General features: G+C 34.8%; 1 protein-coding gene across 2 annotated transcripts in view; it reads right to left on the bottom strand.

The window, feature by feature from the left end:
• Nucleotides 1–23,439, bottom strand: part of BROX (BRO1 domain and CAAX motif containing) — a 41,177-nt gene that overhangs the window by 11,356 nt on the left and 6,382 nt on the right. The window contains exons 1-8 of one of the 2 annotated variants that reach the window (XM_074222734.1): nt 14,751–14,829; nt 14,592–14,663; nt 13,951–14,047; nt 10,768–10,863; nt 9,896–9,968; nt 8,654–8,759; nt 7,908–7,997; nt 2,578–2,663 (exon numbers count right to left, since the gene is read on the bottom strand). In XM_074222734.1, the coding sequence (XP_074078835.1) occupies nt 2,578–2,663; nt 7,908–7,997; nt 8,654–8,759; nt 9,896–9,968; nt 10,768–10,863; nt 13,951–14,047; nt 14,592–14,631 (588 nt within the window). In that variant the 5' untranslated portion in view covers nt 14,632–14,663; nt 14,751–14,829. Of the gene's footprint in view, nt 1–2,577; nt 2,664–7,907; nt 7,998–8,653; nt 8,760–9,895; nt 9,969–10,767; nt 10,864–13,950; nt 14,048–14,591; nt 14,664–14,750; nt 14,858–23,439 lie in introns of those variants that run through there. The other variant, XM_074222733.1, reaches the window with a different exon arrangement.

Here is a 23,439-nt window from a genome sequence, read left to right as displayed (position 1 = left end):
ATTTCTCATTTTTTCTTTCTCCAAATGCCATTCATCAAAGATATCAATTCTTTTACACTTCAAATATGTCACATAAAAATACCTTTGTCTATTATTTCAAATACTAATTTCTTTAAAGCTTTTTATTTCCTCTCAGGAATAAAAGAAAATTTTTATTAGCCCAATAAAGGTCTTGAATATATTACAAATATTAGAAGACTGAACTTTCTTAAAAGTATTCAAGAATGGAAGATACTTAGAAGGTAGAAAGAACTCTGATATCAAGGATTACTAGAGAAATTTCCCTGGTTGAAGTTTAGATTTAAAGATGGATTCTAAAATAAAGCCAGAGAGGAAGATCAATGTCTGTCCATTTTTTTTAGGTTTTTTTTTTTGCAAGGCAAATGGGGTTAAGTGGCTTGCCCAAGGCCACACTGCTAGGTAATTATCAAGTGTCTGAGACTGGATTTTTGAACTCAGGTACTCCTAACTCCAAGGCCGGTGCTTTATCCACTACGCCACCTAGCCACCCCTGTCCATTACTTCTTTCAGCCAAAAACCATATAGAAAGATAGTCTATTAGGGTGAATACATAACTAAAGGGTCAAAACCAAAGAGAGGTTTTCAGCAGTTCACTTCCAACCTAGGAAGGCAATACTGGGTGGTAAGTCAAGACTGGTTTTCAACATAAATGCTTAGGATAAAGGAATTGGGAGGATGGACATTCATAGCGTATGCTTTGACCCACCAAACTTAAAATGGTCTTACAAACTTGTGAAAGATAGAAATCAATGTAGTCTTACTTAAAATAAGCTCATAAAAGTGTTCAACAAGAATAAATCACATCTTATATGGAATAGGAAATATATATATATATATAAAACTTGTTCAGTGCTTAAAATTTGTATATACTAGATTTTTTTTTACAATGGTGAGTTTTTCCAATCTATTCAGCACAAGGCAAAAATAAAAAATGTGATTAAGACAGGTCTAAAGAAAAAACAACCAAACTAATGAAAGGAATAGAAATTTAGGGTTAAAAAAATAACTTTAAAACATTTATTTTAAAAAATAAAAATGGTAGTCAGTGTGAAAAGAAAGCAAAGGATATATTCAAGTACATCAAGAATTATTACATAAATAATAACATTGAACTACTTTTTATCTTGACTTTAATGAATCTATAATTTCTAATGTACATATTCTCTCCATCAGTACAACTGCCACCTTAATCATGCCTTTTGATTCTATATTTTTATTAATTTGATGCCATAGATTAGGCACAGAAAATCTACTCAATGTCCTAATTTCTTTTTTAATCTTTATACATTTCACAGGCAGCAACAGTGTTATCTTTTGTTCTTATTAAATGACTTGTCTACTTCCTTTCTCTGATTATGAATTTACTCAACAATTTTCCATACTCCATTCATATAGTACAGCCCAGTTACACATGTCCCATAACTCTCCATTGTCCTTTGGGTGATTTTACTCTTCAGAGCTTAAGGCATATGAGACAATTACCTTCACTGTGGTCTTTTTTGCTTATATGTGTTAATATTTTTGCTGCCACTGGGACAGAATGAAAATATATCCACCTTTTGTTTACTTCTTCAAGGAGAGGCTACAATCTATCCATTACTTTAACCATAGCTTCTTTTTTTGTCTTCTGGTTCATGTACCAATATTAATGTGGTTTATTTCTTCCAATAAATAGCTTATCAATAATGAAGGTCAACGGACAAATATCCTATATATGAAGTATCTATAGAGTTATTGTTTATAGATAGTCTAAAACTGTGAGTCTCAGCACCCTGTATATTTTTCTAACATAATCACCACCATTAAAGTAGAAGTTGAACAGCTTGTCCCAAACAGAAGGTTATAATAAAAAATTGTTATCTCTCAGACAGCCTATTAATGAACTTTTCTGCACGAGACAATTATCCTGTTTGTTAATGAGCCTTTCCTCAAAATCTTTTAAGAATGCAGAAACTAGAAAAAGTCATGCTTTGCTGGCTTAACCTTTGATAATTTAGTTTTTACCTCCATACCAATATAGGGGCAATGGAGCAGAACTTTGCATTTGTTTAATTTTTATTGGGGGGGGGGACAAAGGGTTTTTAAACTTCAGTGAAAAGGGCTATTTAGCCAAAAAAAGCCAATGAAAAAAATGTCATATTGAGTTAGATCCATGCATTTGGGTAACCAAGGAACATTATGGGATGTCATGGAACAAAAATAGAGTTTAATTCTTTTAAATGGAATTTATATTTAGGAAATAAAAGTATTCATACCTTTAAATAGGCTCTGTGTAGAATTTAACAATATTATACTTCTCTAACCACATTGAGAGTACAATCATTGAAGTTGTTAACTAGAAAATAGGGTAGAATAAGATGTGGATGATCTCATTCAATTAATTTTCCCTGTTCAGTGTCAAATGAAATATTTGTACTAGCATTAATGAACAGACTGAGTTGTGATATTTTTTTGCTCTGAATTAGACCAAGAATTAATCAAATGTTTTCACAAATAGCAAATGTGACATGAGGGAACAACATTTTTACATTATATAATGCTAAATAAAATACTTACGTAAGCTGTGTAAAAACACATTTTCAAGTGAAGATATTTTCTCCATTTAGCAGTGTATGTAGGCTCCAAACTGGATAAAGAGTGATCTAAAATTACATTTATAAAGCAAAATATAACTTCTCTGACAGGAATCTGATTTTCCTTTCTTCCAAAACCTTAAATACTATCACCAATCTAAAAATTAAAATGAAGTGTTTGGAAAATGGACAAAGGAAAATGAAAGAATTCAACCACAAATTTAGATAATGAATTAAAAAAATCATTATTCTGGGGTGGCTAGGTGGCGTAGTGGATAGAGCACCGGCCTTGGAGTCAGGAATACCTGGGTTCATATCTGACCTCAGACACTTAATAATTACCTAGCTGTGTGGCCTTGGGCAAGCCACTTAACCCCATTGCCTTGAAAAATCTAAAAAACAAAAAAAACCCTCATTATTCACCTAGATGAACTGAGGTACACTAATAGTTGTCTACCCTCTGACCACCCCCAATTCATACTCTTCTTTAGATGTGTGTGTGCATGTGGGTATATCTTAAACTACCATTCCTCCTTCTCCTCTGACTCAGCTAGCCCTGAGGAGGGGTAAACAAAAATCATAGGAGCATGGTTTCTATTATATGGGACTTTAAAAGCTATCAGGATGGCAGTCAAGGTCAATATCCCTTCAAGACAGTGAGAGTTGATGATATACCTAGAGAATCTCAAAAAATCATCTAAAAATCAATAGAAATAATTAGCAACTTTAGCAAAGTCGCAGGATATAAAATAAATCCTCAACATTTCTATACATGACTAGCAGAAAGGGCTAGAAAGAGAAATCCCATTCAAAGTAACCTCAGACAATATAAAATACCTGGGAGTCTACTTGCCAAGGCAGACTCAGAAGCTTTTTGAAAACAATTACAAAACACTTCTCACACAAATAAAATCAGATTTAAATAACTGGGCAAACATCAACTACTCATGGATAGGTCGTATTAATATAATAAAAATGACAATTCTACCAAAATTAAACAACTTGTTTAGTGCCCTACCAATCAAAATTCCAAAAAATTACTGTAATGAGTTAGAAAAATTTGTAAGTAAATTCATATGGAGAAGTAAAAAAAGGTCAAGAATTTCCAGGGATTCAATGAAAAAAAAAATACAAAAGAAAGTGGCTTAGCCTTACTAGATCTAAAATTATATTATAAAGCATCAGTCATCAAAACTGTCTGGTACTGGCTAAGAAATAGAATGGTGGACCAGTGGAATAGACCAGGTGCAATAGCAAGAATTGACTATAGTAATCTGCTGTTTGATAAACCCAAAGAGTCCAGCTATTGGGATAAAAACTCTCTGAAAAAAACTGTTGGGAAAATTAGAAGTTAGTATGCAAGAAACTTGGATTAGAACAATACCTCACACCCTTTAGCAAGATAAGATCCAAATGGTTACAGGACTTAGACATAAAAAACAATATTATAAACAAACTAGAAGATCAAGTAGTAGTATAGTATACCCTGTCAGATCTATGGAAAGGGAAACAGTTTATGACCAAGGAAGAAATGGAGAACATCATTAAAAACAAACTAGATAATTTTGATTACATTAAATTAAAAAGCTTTTGGACAGGCAAAACCACTGTAACCAAGATCAAAAGAAATGTAGCAAATTAGGAAACAATTTTTACAACTTGTATTTCTGACAAAGGACTCATTTCTAAAATATATAGAGAACTGAGACAAATTTTCAAAAAAAAAACCCAAGCCATTCCCCAGTTGACAAATGGTCACAGGATATGCAAAGGTAACTTACAATTGAGGAAATCAAAGCGATCCATAGTCATGAAAAATTGCTCTAAATCATTACTTATTAGAGAAATACAAATTAAAGCATCTCTGAGGTACCACCTCACACATACTTCTCAGACTGGCCAATATGATCAGAAAGGACAATGACCAATGTTGGAAGGGATGTGGGGAATATAGAACACTAATACATTGTTGATGGAGCTGTGAACTCATCCAACCTTTCTGGAGAGCAATTTGGAATTACACTCAAAGGCCAACAAAAATGTGCACACCCTTTGATCTAGCAATACCTGGGTCTATACCCTGAAGAAATTATGAAAAAAGGTAAAAACATCACTTGTACAAAAATATTCACAGCAGCCCTATTTGTGGTGGCAAAGAATTGGAAATTAAGTGAATGTTCTTCAATTGGGGAATGGCTTAATAAACTGTAGTATATGTATACCATGGAACACTATTATTCTATTAGAAATCAGAAGAGAGGAATTCAGGGAAGTCTGGAAGGTTTTGCATATACTGAATGAGATGAACAGAACCAGAAAATCATTGTACACCCTAACAGCAACATGCTCGTTCCATCAGTGCAACAAACAGGGACAATTTTGGGCTATCTGTGATGGAGAACACTATCTGTATCCAGAGAAGGAATTGTGGAGTTTGAACAAAGACCAAAGGCTATTACTTTCAATTTAGAAAAAAAAAAAACCATTATCTAATTATGTAATTTTGCTATCTCTTATACTTTATTTTTTCTTCCGTAAGGATATGATTTCTCTCTCACCACATTCAACTGAGATCAGTGTATACCATGGAAACAATGTAAAGACTAACAGACTGCCTTCTGTGAGGGGTAGGGGGAGGGAAGCAAGAATGGAGGAAAAATTGTAAAACTCAAAATAAATAAAATCTAAAAAAAAAAAAAGACAGTGCGAGTTATCATTTATTTGCCACTCTTTTAACTTATCCTTATGGCTAGCAAACTCCCAACTATTCCTCTCTATAATCCTGTAAATACTGAGTAAATCCAAGTACAAATTATCCTTTACCACCTACCTACTTTTTTCTCATGCTCACCCTTCTCATACTTCAATGTCACACTACCCATATTCCACTCTAATTCTGCCCACTTCCTTCCACTATGCCCTCCAGAATTACTATTCCATAGTGAAGAAACTTCTCAATCTGGGTCTCTTTCTCTAATAGTCCTTTAATCTGCTTGCCTTCAAAGAGATCTATCTTCCCCCAGAGGATACTGCATTCTAGGTCAACATTTCCAATACTGTATCTTCACTCAAACCCTAGAAACATTGGTTGAGAGCTGACATGCTGTCTGTCCCCACTGACATTTTTAGATCTTTTTTGTAACCATCACAGAGCAACATCTACTCCTCTATTCAAAACACGGTGGCTTTGTCTATAGGTCTGAGAGTCATTCTCTCACATTTCCCAAGGAGCTTAGTACCTAGATAATTGTCTACAAAATTACATTACATTACACAAACCTCAACTGGGACCTCAATTCTGTTAGACAATTCCTTCTATACCTCCCTTATCAACTCAGTAACCCATGCTCCAAAAAAACTAAGCATGAATTAAAAATCTGTTAAAACTTGCTTTTTCTACATCCTTAAAATCCTTTGCATTAACTACTTCTCTTCTCCTAAAGCCACAACCTTAGTTAAATCCTTCATCAACTCTCACCTCCTAATTGGTCTCCATTTCTTAAAACTCCCCATTCCAATTCATGCTCTACTACCAGTGACTTTCAAGAAGACCTGAGTTCAAATTCAGCCTCAGACACTTATACAAGCTCTATGACCCTGGGCAAGTCAAAAAACCTCTCAGCTTCCTCAACTATAAAAAAATGATACATGCCATCATCTATTTTGCAGGGTCCTTGTTAAATGAGATATTTGTAATGTATTTAGTACAATGTCTGGCACATAGTGATGATGATGATGTTTGTCCTTCATTCTTGAAAAAGACCATGACATCCAGGAGGTGATGCCATGACAAGCACATGAAATAAATTTGAGGGAGGGGATGCTGTGCTAAGTTACCAGCCTCACTTTTTCCTACAGAATCATCTGAGTCCACTGACCAACTTTGAATCAGGACGACTGGAGATGGCCTGGATGGGAGACAATCCGGGTTAAGTGACTTGCCTAAAGTCACATAGCTAGTAAGCTTCAAGTCTTCCTGACTCCAAGGCCAGTGCTCTAACTACTGTGCCAACTAACTATTGTCTGGCACATAATAGTCATGTTGTAAATGCTTGTTTCCTGTTCATCTCATCTTATAGTTATCTACTTTGTATATTTTTATGTTTATTCTATGTTCCATATAGATTTGTCTTCCTTATTAAAATTCAAACTCTTTCAAAGTAAGAATAGGTTCAATCTTTACATTTGTATTCTCAATGCTTGAATCTAGGAGGTGTTGAATAAATAACTGTTGGCTGATTCTAACTTTGGTACATATGTACATCATATGAGCTCCTAAGCACGTATTCAGGAAAATGTGATCAAGAAGCCCAGCCATAAAAAGCAAGCTCCTATAGGAACAAGTCCAAAGTAAGTCAAGGGATTCTGACTCTTTTGACTTCTTTCTCCCTTCTTTGCCCTCTCAACCAATTGTAACAATCAAAAAATCCTAAAGTCTAAATCTGTGAATGAAGATAACAGAAAACAATCACCACCCTGGGGTCCAAGAAGAACAAGAAAGTATCCAAAATAGATTAGAAATTAAATCTTTCCTGTATCAAAGTCAAAAAAAGGGGAATTTTGCTGTGTACCAGCACCCCAATCAGGACACAGACTGGACTGACTGCAGCATACCTACCCATCCCTAGTCTTCCTATGGCCTCAATCAACTATCAAGAATAATTCAATCAATATACTTCATTTGGACATGGGTCTTCCACGTGAGTTTCTTCCTTTTATCTTCTTGTGAGAGACGCTGACTTACTGTGCAATCACTCATTTGAAGGCCTCACCATTATCAAATGTAAGAAATGAAGTGATTAGAAGAAAGTGATCTAGTCTTGTTCTCATTCTAAAACTCCTAGAATGTGCACAAATAGCCCTTTGTCAAATTGCTTCAAGGACTCTCATACAATTGAGTCCAATCAGTGGGACTACCAAAATTAAGTCATTTCACTTTTCTGGATCAGTTTCAGCACCTATAGAATAAAGCTGACACAAGCCTTAGTCACATCACACTGCTGTAAAGAGAGTCCAGGAAAAATGACTAGGAGAACAATTTGGAAAGTAAGAACACTGTACAGTGACATACTATTACAAAAAGTTTAGCATCTCCCTTTTCTCTGGGATAAAAATTCCAATTCCATTCACAGGAGTGCATCTTGCTTCATAACTGTGAGTAGCTTCATTCTATCATATTTTAATTTTAAGTGAATCAATATACATGGAAAGCTGTCTGATGAATGGCTTGCCACAGTCCCCCTAATTAAAGCAGTGGAAGAAAAACCTAGACATCTGAAGGCTAGGGAACACAAGAATGTACTTAGAACTTACCAGCTCTTTGATAGAAATTGGCTGTTTCATGTGCCAGTGCAGCAATTAGGCCAGGATTATGTTTGAGTTCAATTGCTCGAGCAATTGTAACTGAAAAAGGAAAAGGAAATGTACCCCTATATTAAGAATCACAACAGAATACAAATTCAATTTGGATACAAAGTAAGAGTAGAAATAATGTCTGCATCATTCAAGTTTTAAGAGCAAGTACAGAGTAAAATCCCCCAAATGTTCTAAAAAAATGCAATTCTTTGGATTAACTACTAAGTTTTGGTAAATAACCATGAGATACACCAAGAACTATTCCTATGAAAATATTAAAAATTGATCAAGAAAGACCCTAGCACAAGCTTCAGCCTTATGTCATAAGCTTCAGCCTTATGTCATAGCTGCATGTTTGTCTCTAGGAATATCTAGAGGGTGTAGGGAAAGGCAGATGCAAAGAGCAGAAATGGAGGGAGAAGAAAAGAAGCGCAAATAAGAAGAGAAGGGTGGGAATATTTTCCCCCTCTTTCAAAAGAAATAGAATGAAATCAAATACTTTTCTCAAAAGAATCATCAGTTTTTCACCTTGTTTAGTCAGAGTCTTGCTAGAATGAAGCCAAAAGCTATTAAATTATCTTTCTGACTTTAGAGCTTTAAAACCAGTTCTCTTTTGGACAATGTAGCTGAATTACAAAATAAATGTACTTGTAGAAAATTAAGTTCTCAGAAATTCAATGCTACATTGTGACATTTGGGAATACCTTCTTGAGCTTCAGCTTGACATTGAATAATGTAGGAATCTATGAGTCGAACTTCCAAATCCCTGCCTTTTTCTGCAGGTGTGATAAGTTTGGGAATATGGTTTTCCTAAGAGAGAGCAAAATAAATGCCAAATTTTATTTTAACCCAAATCATTCTCAGCTGTTTAATGCTATATTTAAATATTTTAAGTGAATGATATTTCCAGAAGTTGAGGTGAAATATTCAAGTTGGGGCTTTGCTAGAAATTTCAAGAGCAAATTAAAGTTGTGCTAAATAGAGCAGATGTAAATGGCCAGAACACACAAAAATTACAAGAGCTTCTTATACCATATACTAATAGAATAGTACATACAAACACAAATAATTTTTGGTTCAAATCAAAGGGCTATTATGAAACGTTTAGGCCTTTTAGAAAACATTTAGCCAAAATACTAACACAACCAAGTTATCTTGCGAATGTTCCCTCAACTATGCTTTGAAACAATTAAGAAAACTAAATTTTCAAGGAAAAAAATGCAATTAAATGAAAATCATGAGAAATACCACATACAACTATAGTTTTAAATTTCTGTAGTAAGCTCACACCAAGAATATAAATGATAGATCACAATTTTATAACAGGATTTTAATGTTTAAAAAAACACTTTCCTCACAGAAAACATAAAATAGCTACTGTAAATGATGTAATCATTTTGTAGGTACAATACAGTAAACATCTATTAAAGGCCTGCTGTGTAGAAAACACAGATTTAGGCATTGGGGGAAGATACAAATTTTGAATAAAACACTGACTTTGTGTTCCTGGAGACTCAAGTCTAATAAAAGGGTTAAGATGTAAACATCTAGCCATAACACATGATAACTGCATCAGAAACTTTCAGGAATCTTAAGAATTTCTGACACCGAGCAAGTTGAATTAACAAAATTATAAGTGTTGATTTTTTTGGCTCTAGATGGACCAGAAACTGATGATGGACCACTTTCCCATTTTTTTTATCTGCACCCTACTAGAAGCAATTGAAATAATACACTGTGATTAAAGCTATTCTATTCATTAAGTTCACATTTCACTACATGTAAAAGGTAGGTAAATACACAATAGCAAAATACTGAAAATAAAGGATGAATTACCAATATACCTAAAATAACAAAAGAAATTTCTTGGATTTCATCACTAAATGAAATTTAGGAAGCTTCAAAAGAATGAGAAAACTATCAATAGCAGAAATATATTTTGTTACCTTCAAATGTTTGAAAATCCCAGCTGCAATTTTTAGGCTTCTATGTACTTCTTTTGCTTCATCTTCTGTTATGCTAAAATATAATGAGACAGTCATACTAATTATTCTTCTTTGATATCAACAAATCTTTTCCTCAATAAAATGATTATTTAAAAATTCTGGTCTTGTTCTTTTTGTAAATCGATACTAATACTTATAATAAGGTTTGACATTTCACTCAATATTTAAAAACATCTCTATTTAGAAAATAATCAGAATATTTTAATAAGAATTAGTGATCCTGGGGGCAGCTAGGTGGCGCAGTGAATAGAACACTGGCCCTGGAGTCAGGAGGTCCTGAGTTCAAATAAGACCTCAGACACTTATGAATTCCCTAGCTTTGTGACCTTGGGCAAGTCACTTAACCCCATTGCCTTGTTAAAAAAAATTAGTGATGTTGAAAATATCATTGGTTATGTTAAATTTAAATATATATCTATATCTATCTATCTAAATACAGAGAGAGAGAGAGAGACATTTGCACATATTCTTTTTTTGCAAGGCAAATGGAACCCCAAGTGGCTTGCCCAAGGCTACGCAGCTAGGTAATTATTAAGTGTCTGAGACCGGATTTGAACCCAGGCACTCCTGACTCCAAGGCCAGTGCTTTAACCACTACACCACCTAGCCACCCCTGCACATATTCTTTGGTTTTGTTTTTGCAAGGCAATGGGTTTGAATGACTTGCTCAAGGCCACACAACTAGGTAATTATTAAGTGTCTGAGTATATATTTGAACTCAGGTCCTCCTGACTCTAGGGCTAGTGCTCTCTCCACTGCGCCACCTAGCTTCCCCTTGTACATATTCTTTTTCCCCTTCCGTTCACACTTACTTTTCTTTTCCAGCCAATCTTGAAGCATATTTGGTATACCATAAGGCTACATTAAATGCCATGGAAATCAATTCAAACACAGCATCTTGCTGGGCACTAAAAATTAAACACACTTTCATTAATTTGGTGAATTCGTATATTTAAAATAAACATTAGCATCATTATGATTACTCAATATACTATCAATCAACCAATATTTGTTTTGAATGTCCACTAGGTATTATAAGTGAGTTAAAGATTATAATATAATCTTCACATACCACAGTTAGGAAGATAAGACAACTGTACATCAAAATATGTATCAAAGGACAATCAGTCAATCAACAAGCAATTATTAAATACTCTGCTCTGGGCACTATACTAAGCAGGAGAACACAATGCAATCTTTGCCCTCAAAATTTCCATTCTGTCAGAGGTGACAAGTACACTGACAAATACATACAAAATACAAACCAAATAAGAGGTAAATGAAGAAACAGGCAAATGCTGCTTGCCACCAGCAAGTCATATGTAACAGTAGAAAGAATAGTATGGTAAGATTCAAGAGTGTATGAAGAACAATAGTGTAAAAAAAGGTTGAGAAGGAAGAATAGAGAGTGTTAAGACTTCAGAACACCAGAGGAGCTACTATTTGATCCTAGAGAAAGTCACTGAAGTGCATTTGGAATGACATGGTCAGAGTTGTCCTTTAGAAATATCATTTTGGAAGCTTTGTAGAGAACGAAAAGTAGATCAAAGGGAAGAAATTTGAGCCAGGGAGACCAGCAATGGTGGTGAAAGATATTCTATATGATAATGAAGGATAACTAGGGAAGTAGAGAATAGGGCATATGTGGAGGTAAAATGCATAAGATTAGACTACAAATTGGATATGGAAGGATGGGGAAAATGAGAAACTGAAAATAATCCTATCTTACAATGTGTGAGCAATTCAGGAAGAAAAGTTTCATGAACTGGTCCTGAGTTGAATCCTCAAAGAAGGGCAGGATTTAGACTGATGAAGAAGCATTTCCAATCAGGGAACTGGTATGGTAATGGGGAAGCACATGAAATAAACAGTTTCAGAGAAATCAGGGAAGATTTCACATAGAAATATATAAATTCAAACAACTTAAAGTTGATGATATATATATGCCAAAGGACTGGTTCACACAATCAGAAATTCAGAGTTTCAAAGTATCTTTGTACCAACCTCACCACCTGCCCTACCTACCTGGGACCCTAAGATTTAGAAAAATTAAGGAGCTTCTCTTCTGAAAATGGCTGGAAACTTCCCAAAGATATCACTTCTAGGGTTTGCATGAACTGATGCTGAGTGAGATGAGCAGAACCAGAAGAACATTGTACACCCTAACAGCAACATGGGGGTGATGATCAATCTTAATGGACTTTCTCATTCCATCAATACAACAATCAGGGACAATTTTGGGATATCTGTGATGGAGAATACCATCCGTATCCAGAGAAAGAATTGTGGAGTTTGAACAAAGACCAAAGACTATTACCTTTAATTAAAAAAAAACACCCATTATCTTATTATGCAATTTTGCTATCTCTTATATTTTATTTTTTTTTTCCTTAAGCATATGATATCTCTCTCAGCACATTCAATTTAGATCAATGTATAGCATGGAAACTGTGTAAAGACTGACAGACTGCCTTCTGTAGGGGTGGGGGGAGAGAAGCTAGATTAGGGGAAAAAAATTATAAAATTCAAAAATAAATATTAAAAAAAATGTCACTTCTACCTGTTAACACAAAGAAGAGTTTTTTATTTCACCCAAATTTTTGCTATGGCTGTAATACAGGAATTTAAATTATCAGATAATACAAAAAATTTTCTTTCCACTGAAGTAAGAAGTGAAAAAATGAAATAACAAGATTAGACAGAAAAAAGATCAACTGTTGACTGGCTACAGCCAAGAAAGGTTGCTATTCAATTTTTTCTTTTATTTGTTAAGGTGGTATGCTTTGCTTTGGAACAATTTCAAAAATATAACATTCTATCTAAGGTCCCCTAAAGAATGAATATTCTATGAATAGGAATTTTCAATGATACTCAGCATTTACTATGCCCACTAGTGTTTTTTAGTTTCTACCTCCAAGAGTTTAGCACAGTGTTTTGCATATAATAATTACTGCATTTTGGATCAGCCATTCACTTACACCATGTGCAAATCACTTGTGAAAGATAACTGGGAATACAAATACTAAAATAATAATGACACTGAAAATAATAGTGACACAGCATACAATTACCTTCAAGAAAGTATTTGGGGTTGGGGGAATACAACAATGTGTACAGGAAAATATAAAATGCGTATTTTGTAGAAGGAGAGAACATTAGCAAGCAGTAGGGAGTGATCAGGAAGGTTTCTCAGTAGACACACCATCTGGGCTAAGCCTGTGACAAGCGGAAATGAGGATAGATTGGAGCAAGAGGACAGTTTTTGTAGCTGCAATGAGGCAGGAGATAGAATGTTAAGTTAAAGCAACAGCTAGCAGTTATTTGGCTAAAATGTAGAAAGCATGAAGGGGAATAATGAGGAATGAAGTTGAAAATGTTTTAACATAAATAATTCATTAATAATAAAATCATATTCTATGTGTTGAGAAAGGATGCAGAATTCCTCACTGATGTTAGAGAATCTCAATATGAGAGAGAAAATTAAGAAAGTTCAGTGAAGGAATAAAAATAGTGAGGGGGAGATTCATCAGTAGGGAACTTGAGAGTAAAAAGATCAATTCTTTAGTTCCCTCTCAAAAAAAATTGAATGAATAGAAGAGATAAGGGCTTTCAATTTTCCCCTTAAACATAAGCTTAGATAGTTAAAGTGGAGGAATCAAATGCCTACATTTGTGTTTTACATATTAGTATTTTAAAAAAAAAAATTTAAGAGTTAGTCTTCCTCTCAATAAGGTCAAAGTGAACATCTTTTTTTCCAGTTTTCATATGGGTTAAATCTGTTTATCTAAGTGGATGAATTATTTTTCTTAACAGTTGTAGTTTTCTTAAAATCAATGGGTTAAATTCAAATATTTGGTTAAAAAATTTCCCAGTAAATTAAAAAACAAACCCACACTCAGATTTTTCTTTTTCAACATTTGTTTCCCAAAATATAGAGCCTATGATTTAGTTACCAGTTAATCAGTTACAAACATTAGATTTAACTCAGACTATACCTTGGAACATGTCCTTGTAATGTATCAGTCCACTTAAAGTTTTGAATATATCTCAGTTTACTTTCTTGAGTAGAGTTATCCAATGAATTTATGAAACCTGAAAAAATAAAATTAAAAATTTTAGTTTCAAAGAACTTCAGATATCTTATAGTAAAGAAATTAAAATATCCAGATGAATACCAGTTAGAAGCCACCAGTATACACATTCTATTCTATAGCTTCAAAGGCACTCTGCTCAAATTTACCTTCTCCACACGAATTCCTAGCTGTCTCCCCCCCTTGGTTTTTTCTCTATGACCACTAAGCCCCCCAGATCTAAGGGGAGAACTTCTGCCTTGTCCTGCTGGAGCCTAGTTGGGGCCTAGGCCCGTATTCCTTCTCACCATACCCATACCCACCATTCCTGCATGCACTCATATATTCTATTCCCTTCAGAATGTAAGCTCCTTGAGAAAAAGTCTGTCTTGCTTGCTTGACTTTGTATCCTCAGTGATACATACAGTTATCTAACACAAAGTAAAATCTGAATGAATGCTCACTCTATTTTCTAATCTAATGTTCTTCAGCAACAACTTAAATCTAAACACCCAAAGAGTAAGAAATGGATTTTCAAAAATGTTGAAATGACTTCATTTTCCTACCTCTCTTACCATTCTTCTGAAATACAACCACAACTTTCATCAGAAGAATAAAAAATTCAATCTTTTATACATCTATCAAAAAAAAGGGATATTATGATTTTTGCTTTTAACAAACAGAAAAAAATTCAATACATATTAGTAAAACTTTAAACATCTAACCTTGCAAAAGAGAAAAGTAGGAATCTGTTGCATTCTTCATCATTTCTGGATTGCAGGTCAAATCAGTGAATAGCTCAAGCAGTCGTGCCCTTGATGATCTCAAATCACTTGAATAGGGAAGAGAGTAAAACTAAGTAAGCTCTATTATTAAGTCTAGGGAAAAGTGGACAAATTTAAAAGTATTTAAAAATTCATCAATTCAAAAAGATAGAAGACTTGTTCTCTTATATGAAATCTTATGAATCTTATCTCCCAAGAAATCTTAAAATTTGGGATCAACAATAAAAATAAATTAATTTCTAATTTAATTATCCTCAAATATGTATAAAAGGCATCTCTGACCATTCAAAAAAAAAGGTAAAAAAGCTCTAATTTTTAAAAAAGAATTTTATTGGGGCGGCTAGGTGGCGCAGTGAATAGAGCACCGGCCTTGCAGTCAGGAGTACCTGGGTTCAAATCCGACCTTAGACACTTAATGATTACCTAGCCGTGTGGCCTTGGGCAAGCCACTTAACCCTGTTGCCTTGAAAAATCTAAAAAAAAAAAAAATATATTGCTAAGATTGGCAATGCAATTTTATTGCTACACTGACAATGTAGTGCTGATTTAAATTTAGATAATAAACATGACTGTTTAGTCTTTTAATTTAGGGACATTTTAAAGAATCCTATTTATAAGTGACAAATACTCTAATGGATCTTTGATCTCAGATGTTTCCAAATAACAATTTCAATTCACTCATGTCTGTCTATTCTACTGATTTGCCCAGGTCTACATGGCAAGAAGTTCAACCAAAATTCTAAGTTTCTTTTGTTCTTCCTGATAATGCTTTCTAGTTATCAACTACTTGTTTCTTGCATCTGTGGCATGACTGATCTTATCTTTCCTTCTGGTCATATATTCCTGTTGTTTTTTTTTTATACTGGTTCTCCAGTACAATCACTAATTTGTATAATGGGACAGTCTCCTGTCCACCAAACACACTGTTCATTATCATTTGAGTGGTGCCTAATTTTAATTTTTTGAATCCATAATATTCCATAGCTCATAGTCATATACCACCAGAAAAAGAAAGGTGTAAAACAGGACTCGTTTCAGAAATTTGTAGTTATGATTGAAATACATTTATACAGGGGTATCTGCAGTGTAATACTGATGACTAAGTTCTTTCCTTCTTCCACCCCCCAATTATGAGTGTTCTTCAAGTTTCAATCAGAGGAACACAATTCACAGCAGAAAGGGAAATCAGAGGTGAGCTATCTTACCATATTCATTTTTTAGGAAAGAAACAGCCTTCAATCTTGCCCAAGGTCACATAGTTAATCAATGGCAAAGCCAAGATTTCAATCCTCTTAAACCAAATTCAAAAGTATTTCTATGGCTCCATAAAATAGATGTTAGGTCTATTATAAAGATTTATATTAACTTTTATATTAGTCTCATTCTACACCCCTACCCCCCCCCCCAATAAATGTACTATGAAAGCTGTGTTCTAAAAATTCAGTTTCCTCATTTTCTATGTTATTTTACACCTCATTAGATTTTTGGTACTCTCTCTCAATGATTATAAAAGAAATTTTTCCTCAAGCAGAGGTATCCTTGGCTGCAAAGGAGAGGAGAATCTAGAATCCAATTCCTTAAAGAATACCAGTTTCCTCAATAAATTGAACACAATCTTGCTTTTGTTTCAACTAGATTTTGGCGGACACTTTTAGACATCAACTGGAAGTCCTCTGGACAATTTAAACTCAACGTGAATCAATCCTTCTCCATTTCCATATGACTGTGGAAAATACCACCATCCTCCCAGTCACTCAGGCTCACAACCATAGTGTCATCTTCAACTTTATTCGTTCATTACACCCCTCCCCATATTCAATCAATTTATCAAGTCCTATTGTTGCTACTTTTGCAATATGCTCCCTTCTTGTTTATGCTCACTTTTCCCCTGACATCTCAACCACCCTCTTGCAGGCCTTTATCATCTCACACCTGAACTACTATACTAGTTTTCTACTTAGTCTCAATGCCTCAAGTTTCTATCCTTTAATCCATCCTACACTCAGTTATCAAATTGATCTTTCTAAATCATAAGTCTGATCATATAATTTGTCCTATAAAATAAACTCAGTGACTCCCTATCACTAGAAAGAAATATTAAAATTCTTTGTTTGGTTTTCAAAGCCCTTCATAACTTAATCCCTTTCCTAGGAGTACAATCTTCTTATGCCTTATTTTCCTCTGTGACTCTGACCTCCTTGCTCTTCTTTGAATAGATCATTTCCATTTCCCATCTCCAAGCATTTTCATTGGCTATTTCTCATTCTTAAAACTTTTTTCCTCCTTATTTTAACTGTCTGACTTCCCTCAAGTCTCAGCTAAATTCCTATCTTAAGAAAAGAAGTCTTTCCTCATTAGTGTTTGAATTCAAGATTGTCTTCAATTTATTATGTCTTTATCTTGGTTCAGCCAGTCCTTAATCATTTAGTCAATAGTCAATAAACATTTATTAGGTACCTACTACTGTGTTAAGTGCCAAGGGAAAAAAATCTTAAAGGACCTTACAATCTGATGGGAAGAAGATAACAAATGAAAGGAAAATGAAGGGGGGGGGTGGAAAAGGGGGAAGAAGACATCTGACCATGACTTCAGGTGAAGTCAGTCATAGCAATCCAGGAGGAATGAATACAGTGTCACATGAAATGTCAGAGGGGGACTATCTCTTCAAATGATGGTCTGGTTTTCAGGGTCCCCACCCTCCATTCAGAAAGGCAGAGGATTGTGGGGAGGAGTATCAAGGCTGATAAAATCTTACAGGATGAAGAGGTTGCTCTTCTTCTTTCTTTCCTCCCCTTTGCAGAATGGTCATTTTCCTCCCTCTAAGCTAGAACCACAAACTTCTGGAACAAAGATTGCGGTGTAAATGAAGTCTCTATTCTAACATTCAAGCTACAGATCCCACCAAGAAAAATATAAGATTAGAAGAAGTTTTCAACGGTAGACAATGGGAGGCTCTTCAGTGAAGGTCTATCTCTTTGGGGGGAAAGTAAAACCCAGGAGGTGGGAGAATGGGAAAGCTGGTGGGAGGCTTTAAACCATAGAGCAATCCAGGTCCTGACAGCTTGACATAAGCTGAGGTCCTGGGTAGCTGGATAGTAAGACAGCAGGGAGGACTCAAACCCCAAACAAAGTCTAAACCCTGAGAACACTGGGGCAAAAAGACTTGATCAGGAAAACTGCTAAGTCAGAACCTGGACATAAAGGAGGAAACAAACTTCTGCAAAGGCAAGACCTGGACTACAAAGGCAACATCTAGGCCAATGACAAGGCAGGGATCAGACCCCAGCCCCAGAAAAAAAAAAAAAAAGCTTGGATCTATACTCCCTTGTACCCCAGGAATAGAGCTAAAAACGACAAAGATGAGCAAGAAAGCTAAGAGTGCTCACTATAGAAAACTACTTTACACACACACACTACTTTATAACAATGCCATGTCTGAAAGAAGCTAATGAAGTCACTCATGGGTAAGTATCAAAATAGTCTATATATTGGATTCAAATACAAAAGCTCATCAAAGAGCTTTAAAAAAGAATTTAAACAAAGATGGTGGAGAGAAGACAGGCACTGAGCTAAGGTCTCCTGGTTTCCCTTCAGAAACAATATGAAAGAAACCTCATAACAGAAATTCTATCAACAAAACCCAGAACCCCAAGTTGACCCACAGTCCCAGGGGAAACTAGGAGAAGAACATCTAGCAAAAGGTCTGCCTCCTGGGATTGTGGGTGAACAGGGGTCAGAGAGCAGATAGCCAATAGCCTAGACATCATGATAGACCTTTAGAGAAAGTTGAATAGGGATAGAAAGGAATATACTTTTTTCCCCACAGTACATGGCACTTACACAAAAACTGACCATGCACTAGGCCATAAAAATCTAATAATCAATGCAGAAAGGCAGAAATTGTGAATATATCCTTCTCAGATCATAATGCAATAAAAAATCACATACCGTAATGGGCCAGGGAGAGATAGATCTAAAACTAATTGTAAACTAAATAACCTCATTTTAAACAATTAGTGGATCAAATAACAAATTATAGAAAGAATTAATGATTTCATCCTAGATAATAATAATGAGACAACATAACAAAACTTATGGTATACAGCCAAGGCAGTTGTTAGGGGATATCTATCTTTAAATGCTTACATGAATAAATTGGAGAAAGAGTAAATCAATGAACTAAACATGCAACTAAAAAAATTAGAGAAAGAACAAATTAAAACCCCCTAATTAAATACCAAATTAGAAATTCTAAAAATTAAAGGAGAAATTAATAAAATTGAAAGAAAACTATAGAATAAAACCAAGAGTTGGTTTTATGAAAAAGCCAATAAAATTGATAAAACTCTGGTTAATTTGATTAAAAAAAAGAAAGCAGAAAACCAAATTACTAGCATCATAAATGAAAAAGGTGAACTCAGCACCAATGAGGAGGAAATTAAAGTAACAATGTGGAATTATTTTGCCCAACTGCATGCTAATAAATTTGAAAATCTAAGTGAAATGCATGAATATTCACAAAAATATAAGTTACAGGGCAGCTACATGGCACAGTGTATAAAGCACTGGCCCTGGAGTCAGGAGGAGTTCAAATCTGGCCTCAAACAATAATTACCTAGCTGTGAGGCCTTAGAAGTCAATTAACACCATTGCCTTGTTAAAACAAACAAACAAAAAAAAAACCCAGAAAGAAAGAAATATAGGTTGCCCAGGTTAAATGAAGAGGAAATTAAATACCTAAATAACCCTATCTCAGAAGAAGAAATTCAACAAGCTATTATTGAACTCCCTTAGAAAAAAATCACCAGGGCTAGATGACTTCACAAGTGAATTCTACCAAACATTTAAGGAACAACTAGTTCCAATTCTATATAAACTCTTTGGCAAAATAGGTGAGGACAGAACTCTGCCTAACTCTTTCTATGACACAAATATGGTGCTGATACCTAAACCAAGAAGAGTCAAAACAGACAAAAAAAATTTATAGACCTATCTCCCTAATAGATGCAAAAATCTTAAATAAAATCTCAGCAAAGCGATTACAACAAGTTATCACTAGGATAATACACTACAACCAAACAGGACTGATCCCAGGAATGCAAGGTTGGTTCAATATTAGGAAAACTGTTAGTTTAATTAACTATATCAATAACAAACCTATATGACTACATCAATAGATGCTGAAAAAGACTGACAAAATGAAACACCCATTCCTACTAAAAACAATAGAGAAGAATAAATGTATTGTTCTTTAGAATGACAAGTGTATCTATCTGAAACCATCAACAAGCATTATATGCAATGGGGATAAGCTAGAGGCATTTCCAATAAGATCAGGGGTGAAACAAGGATGCCCATTATCACCACTACTATTCAATATTGTGTTAGAAATGTTAGCTTCAGCAATAAGAGAAAGAAACTGAAGAAATTAGAATTGGGAAGGAAGAAACAAAACTCTCACTCTTTGCAGATGACACGATGGTATACCTAGAGAATCCTAAAAAATGATTTAAAAACCACTAGAAACAATTAGCAACTTTAGAGAAGTCACAGGATATAAAATAAACTCTCATGAATCCTCAGCATTTCTATTTATTACTAGCAAGATACAGTAGCAAGAGCTAGAATGAGAAATTCCATTCAAAATAACTTTAGACAATATAAAATATTTGGGGAGTCAGAAACTCTATGAAAATAACTACAAAACACTTCTCTCACAAATTAAATTAGATTTAAAAAACTAGGCAAATATCAACTACTCATGGATAGGCTGAGCTAATATAATAAAAATGACAATTCTACCTAAACTAAACGACTTATTTAGTGGCCTACCAATCAAAATTCCAAAAAAAATTACTTTAATGAGTTAGAAAAAATTGTAAGTAAATTATATGGAGAAATAAAAAGTCGAGAATCTCCAGGGATTTAATGAAAAAAAAAAGTGCAAAAGAAGGTGGCTTAGCCCTACCAGATCTAAAATTATATTACAAAGCATCAGTCATAAAAACTGGTATTGGCTAAGAAATAGAGTGATGGGGGCAGCTAGGTGCTGTAGTGGATAAAGCACCAGCCCTGGAGTCAGGAGTACCTGGGTTCAAATCTGGTCTCAGACACTTAATAATTACCTAGCTGTGTGGTCTTGGGCAAGCCACTTAACCCCATTGCCTAGCAAAAACCTAAAAAAAAAAAAAAAAAAGAATAATAGAGTGATGGACCAGTGGAATAGACTAGGTGCAATAGCAGGAAACAATTACAGTACTCTGCTATTTGATAAACCCAAAGAGTTCAGCTATTGGGATAAAAACTCTCTTCGATAAAAACTGTTGGGAAAATTGAAAGTTAGTATGGCAGAAACTCAGATTAGATCAACACCTCACACCCTATACCAAGATAAGATCAAAATGGGCACAGGATTTAGACATAAAAAACAATATTATAAACAAACTAGGAGATCAAGGCAGTTTACCTGTCAAATCTATGGAAAGGGAAGCAGTTTATGACCAAGGAAGAGATGGAGAACATCATTATAAACAGACTAGATAATTTTGATTACATTAAAAAGCTTTTGCACAGACAAAACCACTGTAACCAAGATCAAAAGAAATGTAGTAAATTGGGAAACAATTTTTACAACTGAGTCAAATTAAAAAAAAAGCCATTCTCCAAATGACAAATGGTCAAAGGTCATGCAAAGGCAATTTACAGATGAAGAAATCAAAGCTATCCATAATCGTATGAAAAAAATTGCTCTAAATCATTACTTATTAGAGAAATGCAAATTAAAGCATCTCTGAGGTACCACATCACACATACTTTTCAGACTGGCCAATATGATCAGAAAGGACAATGACCAATGTTGGAAGGGATGTGGGGAATATAGAACACTAATACACCGTTGATGGAGCTGTGAACTCATCCAACCTTTCTGGAGAGCAATATGGAATTACACCCAAAGGGCAATAAAAATGTGCATATCCTTTGATCCAGCAATACCACTACTGGGTCTATACCCTGAAGAGATCATGAAAAAGGGTAAAAACATCAACTGTACAAATATATTCATAGCAGCTCTATTTGTGGTAGCAAAGAACTGGAAATTGAGTGAATGTCCATCAACTGGGAAATGGCTGAACAAACTATGGTATATGTCTGTTATGGAACACTACTGTTCTATTAGAAACCAGGAGGGATGGGAGTTCAGGGAAGACTGGAGGGATTTGCATGAACTGATGCTGAGCGAGATGAGCAGAATCAGAAGAATGTTGTACACCATAACAGCTACATGGGTTTGATGATCAACCTTAATGGACTTACTCATTTTATCATAAGTGCAAACAATCAGGGACAATTTTGGGCTCTCTGTGATGGAGAATACCATCTGTATCCAGAGAAAGAATTGTGGAGTTTAAACAAAGACCAAAGACTATTACCTTTCATTTAAAAAAGACAACAACAACATTATCTTATTATGTAATCTTGCTATCTCTTACATTTAATTTTTTTAAGGATATGATTTCTTTCTCAACACTTTCAATTTAGATCCATGTATCTAGCATGGAAACAATGTTAAATAGACTGACTTCTGTGGGGGCTAGGGGAGGGAAATGAGATTTGGGGAAAGATTGTAAAATTCAAAAATAAATAAATATTTATTTTAAACATAAAAAACATTATTAATAAGAAACAAATAATATAATAATAAATTTAAGTAAACATTTTTCTTTTTCTTTTTTTTTTTTTAGTTTTTGCAAAGGCAAATGGGGTTAAGTGGCTTGCCCAAGGCCACACAGCTAGGTAATTATTAAGTGTCTGAGACCAGATTTGAACCCAGGTACTTCTGGCTCCAAGGCCAGTGCTTTATCCACTACGCCACCTAGCCACCCCTAAACTTTTAAAAAAATTTAAAAACCAAAGAAGAGGAGAAAAATGGAAAAAAGAAATAAGAATCATGCAGGAAAATTATGAAAAACTTACCAGAGAATTCAACACCTTTAAAAAAGGAAACAGGATGATGATGAGGTTTCCAAACAATGAGCTTTCTGTGACATAAGAGAGAAGGCCCAAAGGAGTGCTGCCAGGTGCCCATGAACCAGGCATTGTGCCAAACATAGTTAATTATAAACTAGAAATAGATCATCTACTCTCAAATAACTTACAATTTAATGGAGGAAGATAACACAAAAAAGCAAGTTGAAAAGTGTGTGTGTGTGTGTGTGTGTGTGTGTGTGTGTGTGTGTGCGCGCGCGCACATGCACGTGTATGGAAAAGGGAGGGTGAGGAATAAGGAGAATGAGATGGGGAAAGTAGGGTATCTGATGGGGGCGTAGAATGGACCAAAGGAATATAGCAGTCAAGTGGGAAATAAAGTAGGAAATCTTTTTAAATGAAAGGAGCTTGGTCCCAGGGTATTACAGATGAGGTATACCCAATGTGAATAATAAGCACAGCCAGGTAGGAAACATTTGTACATAACTGCTTGTATGTTATCTCCATCATTAGACTGGGAGCTCCCCAGGAGCAGGGATGTGCCTATTTCAACACTCCTCTACCTCTGCCCCACCTTTGCAGTTAGATAGCACAATGGATTAAGAGCCACCCTGGAGTCAGCACATTTGAGCTCAAATCTGGT

Source organism: Macrotis lagotis, chromosome 2, assembly GCF_037893015.1.
Source record: "Macrotis lagotis isolate mMagLag1 chromosome 2, bilby.v1.9.chrom.fasta, whole genome shotgun sequence".
NCBI classification, from domain to species: Eukaryota; Metazoa; Chordata; class Mammalia; order Peramelemorphia; family Peramelidae; genus Macrotis; species Macrotis lagotis.
This window is presented reverse-complemented; position numbering and strand designations above follow the sequence as displayed.